Source organism: Felis catus, chromosome C1 (assembly GCF_018350175.1).
Source record: "Felis catus isolate Fca126 chromosome C1, F.catus_Fca126_mat1.0, whole genome shotgun sequence".
Classification (NCBI taxonomy): Eukaryota; Metazoa; Chordata; class Mammalia; order Carnivora; family Felidae; genus Felis; species Felis catus.
Window position 1 is genome coordinate 61,801,040 of NC_058375.1, and position 18,909 is coordinate 61,819,948.

General features: G+C 34.5%; 1 protein-coding gene across 9 annotated transcripts in view; it reads right to left on the reverse strand.

Annotated features, from left to right (window-relative positions):
* The window catches only part of LRRIQ3 (leucine rich repeats and IQ motif containing 3), a 367,465-nt gene that overhangs the window by 293,046 nt on the left and 55,510 nt on the right, over positions 1 to 18,909 (reverse strand). For all 9 annotated transcript variants that reach the window (XM_045036014.1, XM_003990225.5, XM_045036013.1 and 6 more), the window contains one exon: positions 18,288 to 18,421. In XM_045036014.1, the coding sequence (XP_044891949.1) occupies positions 18,288 to 18,421 (134 nt within the window). The remainder of the gene's footprint in view (positions 1 to 18,287; positions 18,422 to 18,909) is intronic.

The window sequence follows — 18,909 nt, forward strand, 5'->3', positions numbered from 1 at the left end:
AATATGTGGCAGGGATGTTGGGATTATCAGACCAGAACTTAAAACAACTATAAATAATATGCTAAAAGCTTTAAAGTATACAGCATATAAAAACAGATAAGAAACGTGAGCAGAGAGATGTAAATCCTAAGAAAGAATCAAAAAATAAATGCTACAGATCAAAAACAGTGTAACAGAAATGATGAATGTTCATGATGGGCTTGTTAGTAGCCTGGACATGGCTGAACAGCAACTTTCTGACCAAGAGGTCAATTAAAATTTTTCAAAAGGAAAAGGAAAAGATAACAAAGACTGAGAAAAGCAGAACAGAACATCCAAAGTCTATAGGACAATAAAAGTATAGTAATGTATGATGGGAATATCAGAAAGAAAAGGAGAAATATTTGAAACAATAATGGTGAAAAGTTTCCCTGAATTAATGTCAGTCATCAAACCATATATCCAGGTGACTCATAGACAACAAAGCAGAAAAAATGTAAAAAATTCACTGAGGCATATTATTTTTAAACTACAGAAAATCAGAGATAAAGCAAAAAATATCTAAATATTTTTGTGAGAGAGAGAGAGAGAGAGCATGTGCACACAAGCGGGAAAGGGGCAGAAAGAGGGGACAGAGGATCCAAGGGCTCCTGCTGACAGGAGAGAACCCATGCAGGGCTTGAACTCCAAAATGGCTCAAATTCGAAAACAGGGCTCGAACTCGCAAATCGGGAGATCATGACCTAAGCCGAAGCAGGATGCTTAACCGACTGAGCCACTAAGGTGCCCCAAAGCAAACAGTCTTGATAGATGTAAAAAGATAAGAATTATATATGTCTTTTCCACAAAAATTATGCAAGAAGAAAATGAAGTAAAATGTTTACTATTGGAAGAAAAAAGAAAGAAAGAAAACACCAACCCAGAATTCTATTCACTATGAAATTACCCTTCAAGGTGAAGGAAAAATAAAGACTTTTTCAGACAAACAAAAACTGAGGAAATTTGTTGCTAGTACCTGCCTTGCAACAAATGTTAAAAGAGGTTCTTTAGAAAGAAGAAAAATAAAATAGGTCATTACCTTGAACCTGTAAAAATTAAGGAAGAGCACCAATGAAGGAATAAATGAAGCTAAAATTAAACTTTTGTCTTTTTTTTAAAAAAAACCTTTATTTTTCTTATTCTTAATTGATCTAACAGATAACATTTCAGACAACATTTTGTTCAAAATAATACCAATAATATATTCAATTATGTAGATATTTATATGTACGTACACACACAAATTATATATATGTATATAGATATATATCTAACGTATGCTTTATATATGGATAAAATGAAAGAAATGATACAAGGGACAGGAGGAAGTATATAGATATATATCTAATGTATGCTTTATATATGGATAAAATGAAAGAAATGATACAAGGGACAGGAGGAAGGAATTAGGATTGTTTTGTTATTATAAGGTATTATAAGGTACTAACACTACCTGTGAAGTACTATAGTATCATTTGAAAATGGGCTTGATTTGCTAAAACATGATTGGAACTAGAGTGTATTATGCTAAACGAAATCAGTCAGTCAGAGAAAGACAAATATCATATGACTTAACTCATATGTGGAATTTAAGATACAAAACAGATGAACTACAGGAAGGGAAGAAAAATAAAATAAAAACAGAAAGAGAGACAAACCATAAGAGACTCTTAAATACAGAGAACAAACTGAGGGTTGCTGGAGGGGTTTTGGGTAGGGGAAAGGGTTAAATTGGCAAGGGGCATTAATCCCTTGGGATGTTGGGATGAGCAGTAGGCATTATAGGTAAGTGATGAATCACTAAAATTCTGTTCCTGAAATCATTATTACAATATATGTTAACTAGCTTGGATGGAAATTTTAAAAATAATAATAAAAATAATTTTAAAAAAATGGAAGTGGGCTTGGGTTATCTGCAAATTTATATTGCAAACTCTAGGGCAAACCTTAAAAAAGTCAACAAAAAATTTTAAAAAGGAAGGAGTATAACTGATATGCTAAGAAAGAAGAGAAAATGAAATAACAGAAAATAATTAAAACTACAACAGGCAGAAAAAGAGTAAAAAACAAAATAGGAACAAAGAACAATGACAACAAACAGAAGAAAGTAATGAATATGGTAATAAATTAATCTAGGTGTATCAATAATCACTATAAATGTCAATAGTCTAAATGCACAAATTTAAAAGACAGATATTGTCAGAGTGTATTAAAAAAACACAACTATATGTTGTCTAAAATATAATAGATTAAAAGTAGAGTACTAGAGAAATTTGTACCTTACTAACACTAATTAAAAGAAAGCAGGAGTAGCTATATTAACTTCCAAAAAAGGACTTCCAAGCAAGGAAAGTTGTCAGGGTATTGCATAATAATAAAGGGGTAAAATTTCCAAGAAGATATCACAGTGCTTAACATGTATGTGCCTAATGAGCATATGAAACTAAGTGAGGCAAAAACTAATAGAATTGCAAAGGGAAACAGATTAGTCCACTATCATAGGGGGACAACTCTCTATCGGAAATGGACAGATACAACAGGCAAAAAATCAGTACAAATATAGCTGAACTAAATGGCACCATCAATCAACAAGATATAAACTGACAGTAAAATACATATTTATTTAGGCTCACATCGGACATTCACCTAGACCACATTTCTGGTCTATTCAACTAGACCACATTCTGGTCTATTCTGGTTCAAAAACATACCTTAACAAACTTAAAACAAATAAATCGTACAATGTCTGTCTCAGATCACAAAAGAATGAAATTAGACATTAATAACAGAAAGATAGGTCACCTGGGTAGCTCAGTAGGTTAAGCTTCCAACTCTTGGTTTCAGCTCAGGTCATGAACTTGTGGTTTATGAATTCTAGCCCTGCCATCGGGCTCTGTGCTGACAGTGTGGAGACTGCTTGGAATTCTTTATTTTCCTTTCTCTCTATCCCTCCCCACTCGCTCTCTCTGTCTCTCTCTAAATATAAATAAACTTAATTTTTTTTTAATTAACAGAAAGATACCTGGAAATTTTCAAGATACAGGGAGAAAAATGACATACTTTTAAATAATGTAAGGGTCAGAGAAGAAATCTTCAGGGAAATTTCAAGATATTTTGAACTAAAAGTGAAAACACAACTTATCAAAATTTGTGGAATGCAGTGATAGTAGTACTTAGAGTGAAATGTATAGCATTGGCAGCATATGTTAAAAAAGAAGAACAAAAAGCAAAAAAGCAGTAATCTCAGCTTCCACCTTATGAAACTAGAAAAAAAAAAGGCAAATTAAACTCAAAGTAGAACGAATGAAAGGAAAAGAAGGAAAGAAGGAAAAGAAATGAAAATTAGAGGAGGGTCACCCAGATGGCTCAATTGGTTAAGTGAGAGACTATTGATTTTGGCTCAGATTCAAGCCCCCCCAGGTCAGGTTCCATACTGACAACATGGAGCTGGCTTGGAATTCTCTCTCTCCCTTCTCTCTGCCCTTCCCCAGATAGTATGTGCTCTCTCTTACTCAAAATGAATAAATAAAAAAAAAGAAAAAGAAATTATATGAATTCTCTACAATTTCTTCTAGTGGATAGGAACAGTCTCCCTAACTCTTCTATAAAGCCAGTTGCACTAATATGAAAAGTAGACAAAGACATACAAGAAAAAGCCACAGACCAATATCATGCAGAAACATAGATGTAAACATTTTAAATGAAATACTAGCAAATCAAATCCAACAATATATAAAAGGAATCATACACTACTACACAAATGGATTTATCCCTGGTATGCAAGGCTGGTTAAACATTCAAAAATCAATTCATTAAATCCATTAAATAAACAGGGAAAGAAAGAAAGAAAGAAAGAAAGAAAGAAAGAAAGAAAGAAAGAAAGAAAGAAAGAAAGAAAGAAAGAAAAAGAGGGAGGGAGGAAAGGAGGAAGGGAAGAAAGGAGGGAGGGAAGGAAATAATCAGATGATCCTAATCAATAGATGCAGAAAAAACATTTAACAAAATTCAATACCTATTCATGATAAAAATTCTCAGAAAGATAGGAATAAAGGAGAATTCCCTCAACATGTTAAAAATAGTATCTACCATTGGGACACCTGGGTGGCTCAATAGGTTAAGTGTCTGACTTCAGCTTAGGTCATGATCTCACAGTTCATGAGTTCAAGCCCCACGTCGGGCTCTGTGCTGACAGCTCAGAGCCTGGAGCCTGCTTTAGATTCTGTGTCTCCCTCTCTCTGCCCTCTCCTGCTTGAGCTCTCTCTGTCTGTCTGTCTGTCTGTCTGTCTCTCTCTCTCTCTCTATCTCAAAAATAAATAAAACATAAAAATAAATAAATAAATAAATAAATAAATAAATAAATAAATAAATAAATAAAATATCTACCAAAAATCTTTACCGCTGATATCATACTTAAAAATGCAAAACTAGAAGCTTTCTCACTAAGATGAGGTCCAAGGTAAGGATGACCTCTCATCACTCCTTTTCAACATCTGTACTGGAAGTTCTAGCTAATACAAGACAAGAAAAGAATATTGAAGGTATATAGACTGAAAAGGAAAAAATCGCCTTTCTTTGTGAATGATTGTCTACATAGAAAATCTAAAAAAAAACCTGACAAATAAACAAACAAATAAAAAAACAAACAAACAAAAAACCCTCGAGGAACTAAATAGCAATTATAGCAAGGTTGAAAAATACAAGGTTAATGCACAAAATTCAATCACTTTCTGATGTACCAACAATGAAAGAGCAAAACATAATACCATACATTAGCACCCCTGAAAATTAAGTATTTAGGCTCAAATCTAATAAATATGTATAAGATCTATTTGAGGAAAACTACATACAAAATTCTGATGAACAAAATCAAAGAAGAATTAAATAAATGAGAGATTTAATGTTTCATAGAAAGGAAGAGTCATTATTGTCAAGATTTTAGTTCTTCCCAATTTATCTATAGATTCAATGCAAGCTCAATCAAAATCCCAGTAGATTATTTTGTGGATAGCGACATACTGATCTTAAAGCTTCCACTGAAAGGCATAAAGAACCCAGACTCAGTAATACAACATGGAAGAACAAAATTGAAGGACTGACATTACCCAACTTCAAGATTACTAAAAAGCCACAGTAATCAAGACATGGAGGTATTAGCAAAAGAACAGATAAATAGATCAATGGAACAGAATAGAGACCTCAGAAATAAACATATATAGAGTCAACTAATCATTGACAAAGGAACAAAGACAATACAACGCAACAAAGACAGCCTCATCAAGAAATACGCTGGAACATCCATTTGCAAAAAATAAATAAATGAATCTAGATACAAACCTCATTACTTCTTTCTTGAAAATAATCAAAATGGATCTGTGACCTAAATGTAAAATGCAAAGCTATAAAACTCTTACAAGATATAACATTGGCGAAAAACTAGATTACCTTGGATATGACAAAGACTTTTTAGATGCAACACCAAAGACAAAATCTATGAGAAAAAAATTGATAAGCTTGATTTCCTTAAAATTAAAAACTTCTGCTCTGCAAAAGACAAAGTCAAGAGAATGAGAAGACAAACTATAGATTAGGAGAAACTATTTTCAAAAGACATACTTAATAAAGAACTGTTTTCCAAAATTAACAAAGAATTCTTAAAATTCAACAGTAAGAAAACAATACAGTTTAAAAAAGGGTCAGATACCTTAAGTAACATCTCACCAAAGAAGGTATACAGATAGAAAATAAACATATGGGGGACACCTGGGTGGCTCAATTGGCTAAGCAACTGACTTCAGCTCAGGTCATGATCTCAGGGTTGGTGGGTTCAAGCCCCACATCAGGCTCTGCACTGACAGCTAGAGCCTGGAACCTGCTTTGGATTCTGGTCTCCCTCTCTCTCTGTCCCTCCCTTGTTCACGCTCTGTCTCTCTCTCTCAAAAATAAATAAACATTTAAAAATAATAATAAAACACTTTCTTTAGAAAATAAACATATGGAAAATGCAAATCAAATCAGTAGATATCATATGCAAATAAGTAGAATGCAAATTAAAATAACAATGAGATACCACTACACATCTATTAAAATAGCCAAAATCTGAAACAATGACAATACCAAATAGTGGCAAGGAAGCAATGAACCAGAAACCCTCATTCGCTGCTGGTGGGTATTCAAAATGATACAGTCACTTTGGAAAAGAGTTTGGCAATTTCTTATAAAACTAAATAAATTTTTCCATACAGTCCAGCAATCATGTTCCTTGGTATTTATCCAAAGGTGTTGAAAACTTAGGTCCACACAAAAACCTGTACATGGATGTTTATAGCAGCTTTATTCATAATTGTCAAAATTTGAAAGTAACCAATATGCTCTTCAAAAGGGGAATGGATAAAAACAGGTACATACAGACAATGGGATATTATTCAGCTCTAAAAATAAATGAGCTTATCAAGCCATGAAAACACATGGAGAAACCTTAAATACATGTTACTAAGTGAAAGTCAATTTGAAATGTCTACCTATTGTATGACTGCAACCATATGATATTCTAGAATAGGCAAATCCATGGAGACAATAAAAAATCAGGGCTTCCAGGGGTTAGAGGTGGAAAGAGAAATGAACAGGAAGAGGAAAAGAATTTTTGGAGGCAGAGAAAATACACTATGTAATTCAATAATGATAATGCATACCATTATACATGTTTCCAAGCCATAGAATATATAACACAGAGTATATTCTAATGTAAACTATGGGCTTTGGGTTATCACTACGTGTCAATTTAAGTTCATCAGTTTTAACAAAGGTACCACAGTCTGATGGGGAATGTTTATAAGGGAGAGGCTATAAATGAGTAGAGGTTGGGAGTATATTAGAAATCTCTGTACCTTCTGTTTAATACTGATATGTAACTTAAACTGCTCCAAAATAAAATAAAGTCTTATTTTTAAAAAATATAAACTAAAAGGTATGAAGAAAATGATAAAAGGCATACAAGACCACATAAACTAGAAGTAGACAAGTTTAGAAATACAATAAGATTCAGAAAAGAACCAGAATGTTAAAATTCATTTTAGAAATAAATACTAAACTAGAAGGAGCATAATAAACAGAAGATGCCTTAAGGGAGAAATAAAAGATGAAAATAGATATTTTAAAATTGAAAGGAAATAAAATTATTAGAAAAGGAGCTAATAATATACTATGATAACACTAAGTACCTATTCAACAATTATTTTAAATATACATCTCCAGAATAAATACAAAAAATATCTTCAATATATTTTAACTTTATTAAATATGTTCTCAGTTGAAAGTAGTTTATGTATAGCAATTCTAAACTGTTTGTGTCCACTGGAATTAAGCTAATGAGCAAAATTACTGATAATGTTGGCAACCAAAAGTCACATGTGGAAGGAAAGTACAGAAAGTATAGAAAGTAGAGAGAAGTACAGAACCCGCTTCTTGGATTAGCATTAGAGGTGTCAGTATGAATTCATGACGTGAAAGATAAACCATTTCCTATTCTGTCTGCCAAAATGGCCTAGGAAACATGACACTCTAGTAACAATGAACATATCCAATTCCCAGATACTTGTTTCCAAAAACAATTGCCTACTAAAAAGACTGGGGTTCTTCAGAAAACAAAGAAAAGTAAAGAGCACAGAATTTGGAATAGGTTAAACAATAGAACTTGACATGTGCAAATTTCCATGCATAATTTCATTTCTTCTTTTTTTTTAAATTTAAGCTAGTTGATACACAGTGTAGTCTTGGTTGCAGGAGTAGAACCCAGTAATTTATCTCTTACAGATGATACCCAATGCTCATCCCTAAATGTGCCCTCCATGGTGTCCATCATCTATTTAACACATCCCTCCACCCTTCTCTGATCCAGCACCCCTCAGTTTGTTTTCTGTATTTAAGAGTCTCTTACACAATAAAAAGCTTCTGCACAGTGAAGGAAACAGTCAACAAAACTAAAAGGCAACCAATGGAATAGGAGAAAATATTTGCAAATGACATATCAGATAAAGGGTTAGTATCCAAAATCTATAAAGAACTTACCAAACTCAACACCCCCTCCCAAAAAACCCAAATAATCCAGTGGAGAAAAGGGCAGAAGACATGAACAGACACTTTTCCAAAGAAGACACAGACACATAAAAAGACGCTCAACATCACTCATCATCAGGGAAAAACAAATAAAACCACAATGTGATACCACCTCACACCTGTCAGAATGGCTAAAATGAACAAGTCAGGAAACAGATGTCAGCAAGGATGCAGAGAAAGGGGGACACTTCTGTTGGTGGGATGCAAACTGGTACAACCACTCTGGATAACAGTATGGAGGTTCCTCAAAAAATTAAAAATGGAACTATCCTATGACCCAGCAACTGCACTACGAGGTATTTATCCAAAGGATACAAAAATGCTGATGTGAAGGGATTCATGCACCCCAATGTTTACAGCAGCACTATCAACAATAGCCAACTTATGGAAAGAGACCAAATGTCCATCAACTGATGAATGGATTCAGAAGATGTGGGGTGTGTGTGTATGTGTGTGTGTACACAATGCACCCAGCAATCAAAAAGAATGAAATCTTGCCATTTGCAACAGTGTGGATGAACTAGAGTGTATTACGCTAAGTGAAAGAAGTCAGTCACAGAAAGACAAATAAATGATTTCGCGCATACACGGAATTAAAGAAACAACAGATAAACATAAGGGAAGGGAAGGAAAAATAAGATAAAAACAGAGAGGGAGGAAAATCATTTGTTTATAACTAAACACAAATGTCCAACAGATAACAGCTGTCTGCCATTGGAAACAGATCCTTCCCTTCCCCACTCCACATCCCAGACACAGGGATATTTGTGGGAACCAGCACAGCCTAAACACTCTTCACCTAGCTTGCTGACAGCGTGCCCTGCTCCTGTGCTCTTCTGCAGACCCACGTCTCCAGCCCAGCCTCAGCAGGAATTTTCTGAGGTGACTGCAGGTCCCCTCCTAGAGTAGACTAGCCCAGACCTTGCTAACACTGCATACTTCATCCTTGCACTCCCTTGCAGACCCTCCCCATCCAATATACCCTTGGCAGGAGTGCACCCAAAGCACTGCCACAACTCGGCACTGCACAAACAAATCTGACAGGGATCAGCATCACCTGAAAGTGACTATTGCCCAAGGGAGAGGGGAAGAAAGTAACACACACCAGTTCAACTGCAGCCCCAGCAGTGGGATGGAGACAGACATCTAATCTGACTTTGGGCCCCACCCACCAATGAAAGCTTCTCAGGGGACACCACAGGGAAAGTGCCCTGCAGTTTAATGCTCCCACAATTCTGGCAATTGCCTGGTCTGATTCAATTCAAATACAAGATGGCTCCAACAACATAAGACCAAATCCTGCTCCAAACAAGCAAAGAGAGCCATTGAAGATGACTGAACTGAAGGCAACAAAGGACCAAATCCTGCTCCATACAGGCAAAGAGAGCCACTGCAGATGACTGAACTGAAGGCAAATGTGGCTCACGCAAAACAGTAGGGTGCATACCATACACATAGGAGACACCCCTGAAGTGCCAAGTTCTAGTGAACAGCGGACATTGCACTCTAGGGCACTATATGACCTCTTCTTCATAAGGCCTCTACTTTCAAATGTAGGATATGTGGTTGACTTTCCTAACATAGAAATACACATAGAAAGTTAGACAAAAGGAAGAGACAGAGGAATATGTCTCAAATGAAAGAACAGGACAGGACAAAATCATAGCAAAAGAGCTAAATGAAATGGATATAAGCAATATTCTTGATAGAGAATTTAAAGTAGTGGTCATAAAGATACTCAATGGACTTGAGAAAAGAGTGGAGGACCTCAGTGAGACCCTCAACAGACGGGGGGAAAAAGTGTACAAATGAAGAAATCTATAACTGAAATTAAAAATACACTAGATGGAATAAATACTAGAGGAACCAGAAAAAGGGATCGGTGACTTTGAGGACAGGGTAATGAAAGCAATCAAGCTGAACAGAAAAGAGGAAAAAAATTTTTAAATGAAAACAGACTAAGGGGAATCAGCAACACCATCAAGTATATTAACCTTCACATTATAGGATCTCAGCAAAAGAAAAGAGAGAAAAAGGGGTAGAAAATTTTTTTAAAGAAATAATAGCTGAAAAAATCCCAAATCTGGTGAAGGAAACAAAAATCCAGATCCAGGAAGCACAGAGAGCCCCCAACAAAATCAACCCAAGGAAGTGTCTACATAGTAATTAAAATGGCAAAAAGTAGAGATAGAGAATTTTAAAAGCAGCAAGAGAAAAGAAAATAGTTACATACAAGGGAAACCCCACAAAGCTATTAAGCTGATTTTTTTTTTCAGCAGAAACTTTGCTGGCTAGAAGGAAGTGTTATGATATATTCAAAGTGCTAAAAGAAAAAAATCTACAACCGAGAATACTCTATGCAGTAAGGCTATCATTTAGAATAGAAAGAGAGATAAAGAGTATCCCAGGCAAACAAAAGTTAAAGAAATTCATCACTACTAAACAAGCTTTATAAGAAATGTTAAAGGGGACTCTTTTAGTGGAACGACATAAGCAAGAGTAAGAAAAGTAGGAACAACAAAAGCAGTAAAATTAAATATATCTATAAAAATCAGTCAAGCAATTCACAAAATAAAAGGAGGTAAAGTAAGGCAACATATATCTAAAAAGTGAGAGGGGGGAGGAGTAAAAATTTTGTGCTTTTAAAATGGTTTTGAAATTAAGCAATCATCAACTTAATATACACTACCTAACAGTAACTTTAAACACAAATCAAAAAATGGTCATAGATATACAAAAATAAATAAAGAGAAAGGCATCCAGGTATATCACTAAAGGAATCCAGGTATATCACTAAAAATAAGCCAATAAACTTATAAAAGAGAGCAAGAGACAAAGAAACAGAACAGAACTACAAAAAAGAACCATAAAACATTTAACATCAGGTCAATAACTACATACCTATCAATAATTACTTTGAATATAAATGGACTAATCAATCAAAAGGCATACGGTAACAGAATGGATAAATAAGCAAGACCCAACTATATCATTTCAGGCCCAAAGATAAAGCCAGATTAAAAGTGAAGGGATGGAAAAGCACTTATCATACAAATGGAAGTGAAAAGAAAGCTTCAGTGGCAATACAATGGACAAAATATACTTTAAATCAAGGGCTGTAACAAGAGACAAGGACACTATATAATCATAAAGGAAACAATCCAACAAGAAGATACAATAATTTAAATATTTATGCACCCAACATGCAGGCACTCAAATACATAAAGGCTAATAACAAACATAAAGGAGGAAATCAATAATAATACAATAATAGCAGGGGACTTTAATACCTCACTTATATCAATGGATAGATCACCAATAAAAAATCAACAAGAATCATTCAGTGGCTTTGAAAGACACATTGGGCCACATGAATCTAACAGATACATTCAGAACATTCTATCCTAAAACAGCAGAATACATAGTCTTTCCAAGTGCACCCAGAACAGTCTCCAGAAGAGATCACATGTTAGTCTACAAAACAAGTCTCAACTTATTCAAAAAGACTGAAGCCATACCATGTATCTTTCTGACCACAACATTATGAAACTATAAAATACCTCAAATGGAAAGAAAAATCTCAAATAAACAACATAATCTTACACCTAAAGGAGGTAGAGAAAAAGAAAAAAAAACAAGTAGAAGGAAACATTGAAAATTAGAACAGAAATAAATGAAATAGAAACTTAAAAAAAAATAGAACAGATCAATGAAACTAAGAACTGACTCTTTGAAAAGATGGACAAAATTGATAAACGCTAGCCAGACTCATGTGAGCAAGAGAGAGAGAGAGAAGGATTCAAATAAACAAAATTAGAAATCAAAGAGGAGACATAATAACTAACACCACAGAAATGCAAAGGATTTTAAGGGAAAATTATGAAAAATTATATGCCAACAAATTGGGACAATCTAGAGGAAATAAATAAATTCTTAGAATCATACAATTTCCCAAAACTGAATCAGGAAGAATTAGAAATTTTGAAGAGGATTACCAAGAATGAAATTGAATTGCTAATCAGAAAACTACCAACAAACAAAAGTCCAAGACTTCACCAGTGAATTCTACTCTACATGTAAAGAAGAGTTAATAGCTATTCTTCACAAACTATTCCAATAAATAGAAGAGGAAGGAAAATCTCCAAATTCATTCTATGAAACCAACATTACCTTAATACCAAAGCCAGATAAAAACATCACAAAAAAGAGAACTACAGGTAAATCCTCAACAAAATATTAGCAACTGAATCCAACAATACCTTAGAAAAAAAAAATTAATCACACCATCAAGTGGGATTTATTACCAGGATGCAAGAGTTGTTCAATATTCACAATTTAGTCAATTTGATAAATCACATCAACAAGAGAAAGGATAAAAAACACATGATCATGGGGCGCCTGGGTGGCTCAGTCGGTTAAGCGTCCGACTTCAGCTCAGGTCACGATCTCACGGTCCATGAGTTCGAGCCCCGCGTCGGGCTCTGGGCTGATGATGGCCCAGGGCCTGGAGCCTGCTTCCGATTCTGTGTCTCCCTCTCTCTCTGACCCTCCCCCGTTCATGCTCTGCCTCTCTCTGTCTCAAAATAAATAAACGTTAAAAAAAAAAAAACACATGATCATTTCACTAGATACAGAAAAAGCATTTGACAAAGTATGACATCAACTCATGAAAAAGACCCTCAACAAAGTAGGTGCAGAGGAAATATGCCTCAACATAATAAGTGGCATAAAATAAAAACCCATAGCTAATATCTTACTGAATGGTGCAAATCTGAGAGACTTCCCCCTAAGATCAGGAACAGGACAAGGATGACCACTTTCACCACTTTTATTCAGCATAGTACTGGAAGTCCTAGCCACAGCAATCAAACATGAAAAATCAACAAAAGCCATCCAAATTGGTAAGGAGGAAGTAAAACTTTCTCTTTTTTACAGATGACATGATACTATATATAGAAAATGCTAAAGACTCAATCAAAAACCTACTAGAACTGATCAATAAATTCAATAAGGTCACAGGATACAAAACCAATATTCAGGAATCCATTGGATTCCTATACCCTAACAATGTGATAGTAGAATGAGAAATTAAGAAAACAATCCCATTTACAATTGCACCACAAATAGTAAAATATCTAGCAATAAACTTAACAAAGGAAGTGAAAGACCTGTACTCTGAAAACTATAAAATACTGGTGAAAGAAACTGAAGATGACACAAACAAATATAAAGATAATCCACGCTCATGGGTTGGGGAAACAAATATTGTCAACCGACGGAATGGGGAAAGATATTTGCAAATGACGTATCAGACAAAGGGCTAGTATCCAAAACCTATAAAGAACTCACCAAACTCCACACCCAAAAAACAAATAATCTAGTGAAGAAATGGGAAGAAGACACGAATAGACACTTCTCTAAAGAAGACATCCAGATGGCCAACAGCCACATGAAAAGATGCTCAACATCACTCCTTATCAGGGAAATACAAATCAAAACCACACTCAGATATCACCTCACGCCAGTCAGAGTGGCTAAAATGAACAAATCAGGAGACTACAGATGCTGGAGAGGATGTGGAGAAATAGGAACCCTCTTGCACTGTTGGTGGGAATGCAAACTGGTGCAGCCACTCTGGAAAACAGTGTGGAGGTTCCTCAAAAAATTAAAAATAGATCTACCCTATGACCCAGCAAAAACACTGCTAGGAAGTTACCCAAGGGATACAGAAGTGCTAATGCATAGGGGCACTTGTACCCCAACGTTTATAGCAGCACTTTCAACAATAGCCGAAGTATGGAGAGAGCCTAAATGTCCATCAACTGATGAATGGATAAAGAAGTTGTGGTTTATATATACAATGGAATACTACGTGGCAATGAGAAGGAATGAAATATGGCTCTTTGTAGCAATGTGGATGGAACTGGAGAGTGCGATGCTAAGTGAAATAAGTCATACAGAGAAAGACAGATACCATATGTTTTCACTCTTATGTGGATCCTGAGAAACTTAACAGAAACCCATGGGGGAGGGGAAGGGGAAAAAAAGTTAGAGAGGGAGGGAGGCAAACCATAAGAGACTCTTAAAAACTGAGAATAAACTGAGGGTTGATGGGGGGTGGGAGGGAGGGGAAAGTGGGTGATGGGCATTGAGGAGGGCACCTGTTTGGATGAGCACTGGGTGTTGTATGGAAACCCAATTTGACAGTAAATTTCATATTAAAAAAATGTCCATACCACCCAAAGCAATCTACAGATTTAATGCAATCCCTATCAAAATATAGACAGCATTTTTTACAGAACTAAAACAAACAACCCTAAAATTTGTATAGAACCACAAAAGACCCTGAAAAGCCAGAGAAATCTTGAAAAAGAACAACACTGGAAGTATCACAATCCCAGATTTCAAGATATACTGTAAAGCTGTAGTCATCAAAACAGTATAGTTTTGACACAGAAATAGACAGAGGGATCAGTGGGTTATAATTGAGAGCCTAGAAATAAACCCACAATTAAATGGTCAAGTAAAATTCAACAAAGCATAAAAGGATATGCAATGGGAAAAAGACAGTCTCTTCAACAAATGGTGTTGGGAAAACTGGACCACTTTCTTATACACAAAAATAAATTCCAAGTGTATAAAGACCTAAATATTAGGCCTGAAACCATAAAAATCCTAGAAGAGAGTATAGGAAGTAATGTCTCTGACATTGGCCATAGCAACATTTTTCTAGATCTGTCCTCTGAGGCAAGGGAAACAAAAGCAAAATAAACCACTGTGACTTCATCAAAATAAAAATCTTCTCCAAAGCAAAGGAAACAATCAACAAAGCCAAAAGACAACCTATTGAATGGGAGAAGATATTTGCAAGTGACATATCTGGTAAAGGTGTAGTACCCAAAATATATAAAGAACTTAAACTATTCATCATCCAAAAAAACCCCAAATAATTCAATTAAAAATGGGCAGAAAACATGAACGACATTTCTCCAAAGAAGACATACAGATGGCCAACAAACACATAAAAAGACACACAATATGACTCATTGTCAGTGAAATGCAAATCAAAACTACAATGAAATATCACCTCAAACCTGTCAGAATGACTAACATCAAAAACATCAGAAACAAATATTGGCAAAGATGTGGAGAAAAAGGAACCCTCATGTACTGTTGGTGGGAATGCAACCTAGTGCAGCCACTGCGGAAAACACTATAGAAGTTCTTCTAAAAATTAAAATTAGAATTAACACATGATCCAGTAATCACACTACTATTTACCCTGAGTGCGAAAACACTAATTTGAAAAGATATATATGCACTCCTATGTTTACTGCATCATTATTTACAATAGCCAAATTATGGAAGCAGCCAAAGTGTCTATTGATAGACAAATGGATAAAATAAAAGTAAAAAGTACACGTACACACACACACACACAATTACTCAGCCATGAAATTTTGCCTTCTACAGCAGCATGGATGGATCTGGAGGGTATAATGCTAAGCGAAATAAGCCAGTCAGAGAAAGACAAATACCATTATGTTTTCAGTCATATGTGGAATTTAAGAAACAAAACAAATGAACAAAAAGAGAGAGAGAGAGAGAGAGAGAGAGAGAGAGAGAGACAAACCAAGAAACAGACTCTTAACTATTCAGAGCAAACTGATGGTTACCAGAGGGAACTTAAGTTGGGTGGATAAATGGGTAAAATAAGTGCAAGAGATTAAGAGTACACTTATCATGATGAGCACTGAGTAGTTTGTGGAAGGACTGAATCACTGCATTGTGCACCTGAAACTGATATCTTATGTTAATTATACTGGATTAAAATTAAAAAAAATAAAAATAAAAAGTATACCTCCTTTGCACTGTATCATCCCTATTAGAAGCACCATCACTTTAAAATAGCATTAATCATAACAGTTTTCTAAATTCAGGCAGTATATGATATTTCAAGGATGTATATAAAATTTCAAGCAGTTTAAGTGAACAGTTTCCAAGCAAAGTGCAAAGTATTTGGCTGTGGTGAGATACCTCTCATAGCTAGAAATAGACATATGATAGGACTAATCATTTGTACCTTTAGGTTGGGGGAATCCATAGGCACTTCTCAGAGTAGCTTTGCATGTTTCCCACTTCCTTTCTGTTTTTATTTTCCCATAGATTAATCCAGATCTACTTTTCTGATTCTAGTTTTCACAATCCATTTATTTATGTATTTATCAACTGTGCAAAGTATGTTTTGAACACCTAACACATGTCAAGCACTCTGTTATATGCTAGAGATTCAGAATGTACAGTACATCTGGAGATATAGATAATTATATAGACAACTGCAATATAGCATAGTAAGTGCTAGTGATAATGACAGTATGTTATGAACATTGTAGGGGCAAATATCCCAGCCATTTGCCCTAAAAAAAACTAGGAGCAATTGAAGGATATTAAGTTGGTGAATCAAATCAGATTTATATTTTTGAAAGATTACTATGCATATGCTGTCATAAATGTAATTAAAAGGGAGCAAGAATCAAAAAAGAAAAGATACAGAGTATGTTTCCCATGGAATCAAATAATGCAGAGAGCACAGATATAACAAAAGTGATGATATTTAAAATATAGCAGCTAGTAAGATTGAGCTATGCTTTATATTCATGATTTTAATTCCCACAAGCAAAGAGTGAAGTAAGTCCTGCTTTTAGCCCCTGCTCTCTACCATTCGACATATGAGGAAACTCAGGCTCAGAGCAGTTAAGTAAGGGGACTAATGGAACATCATTTTAAAGAGAAAAATAATCAAAATCAGTCTGCCTTGAACCACTGTGATCTATTACCATTACTGAAATCTCTTTCCACAAAGCTCATTCAAACTCTGTTCACACATACTAAATTTTCAGAAATTGTTTCCATGCACAAGGTTTTTATCTCATGCTACATGAGTATTAGAGGAAATCTTGATCTAAGAGAGAAAAACTAAATCTGGGGGCATAAAGACAGGTCCCTTTCATTAGACACTTATTTCATGTAAAATGCATACTAAATTTAAATGGAACATGAGATAGAAAAAATATGTACCTATCAGTAACTGCCTACAAACTTTCCCACATCTTTTATTCCAAATTATTTTATGTGCCCCCACTTTTGAGCCCACTCTCTCTTTGACTTGGTTTGAAGAGTAAATGGAACTTCTTCCTCAGAAGAAGGAAGTTATGGTCAGATTTGCTACTTGTCCCTCATAATTACCTCTTTATCGGCGCTATTGCCCTGTGATTTAGCACATTCAGGCTAATGCAGGAGAACATTCTCTCAGCCTCACCAGAGAATGTTGAATATCATTTCAGTGGAACTTTCTAATTTTGCTTTCTCAGGCCATGCCCACTGCCCAACTCAAGAACTATTTAATCCTGCCTATTTTTCAGGGCCAAATTTCATTTCTGTCTTCTGAACTCTGCATTTAGCATCTGGAGAGTAAACTATATGAGAATGTTCTATTATTTTTTTCATATGTTTGATGTTTGGCATAACTAATACAAATAAGTTGACAGTAGAGTATCCTATCTGATCTCCCCAATTAAAATGCTGAGAGATGTTTGCAAGAAAAGTTTTTCTCTGTTTGCAAATGCCAGCCATTGGAAAGGAATACAGGAAATGAAGAGAGAGGAAAAGACAGCTAACTAAAGGGTATGTAGATTGATGTGGTAGCAGATGTTTCAGAAAAATTATCTTCACATCCCCTCAAAATATGAAATCTTCATGTTTCATGATTTATATTTCTATTGTATCCCATTATATAGTATATGCCTTATATTTCTATTACATCCCATTATATGAGAGAAATTTAATATGTTTTTGACTGAAGTATTTAAGTTTAATAAAAAGAAAACTAGCAGAATTACTCCAACAATGATTAATAAAAACCATATTGATTAGCTGTTTATATGGTAAATTTAAAATAAAAAGTAAAATTATCAATTTTTATTATGCTAAATATTATAATATTACTACAGAGTATATGGTGTTTTCTTTAAAACGAGTTCTAATAGTCAATAAAATACTATTCTGATAGAGAATACAAACATATATATTATTAAAAAATTGACTTATCACTGATTTTATTATCTTATTTTAATATTCAAATAGTAAAGAAAACATACCTCATTTTTTTTCTAACCAAGAAACCACGTATCCATCTTTGAACAATCAAAACTGGTGAATTATGAGCCAGAATTTCATTAATTTTTGAAACAATATATTTGATATTATTAATTTCATCACCATAGGTTGATCCCTGTATAAAGAAAATACATTTAATATTTATGTTTCATGTAAGAATTTCCAAGGGATATTTTAAAGTTGGTAGTCTAATAATATAAACTATTAAAATGTTCACAAGTGTCCTGTAGGTATAATAGTAAAATAATAAATACATTTTCATATCTATTTCACTAGATCATAAGATCAATCAAGAGTTAGTAGAACAAAATAATTTCAATCTTCTATACAACATGCAAGACCCATGATGATAAATGTCTCCATTCTAGATTCTTTTTTCCAATCTGATATCATAAGTATAAAATTTTTACTATAATCAAGTTGGTCTTTAAAAGGTGGTGGCAAGAATAGGTATTCAATGAAAGTCTAAAACTATTCTGTGGATTCACATAGGAAACTGACAGATGTTGGATTCACAGAATAATTTACAGTACTTCAAAATTTAGTTGCAGCTTAACTAGAATATTGGACACTTTTATTAGGATATAGCTCATCCCCTGAAGA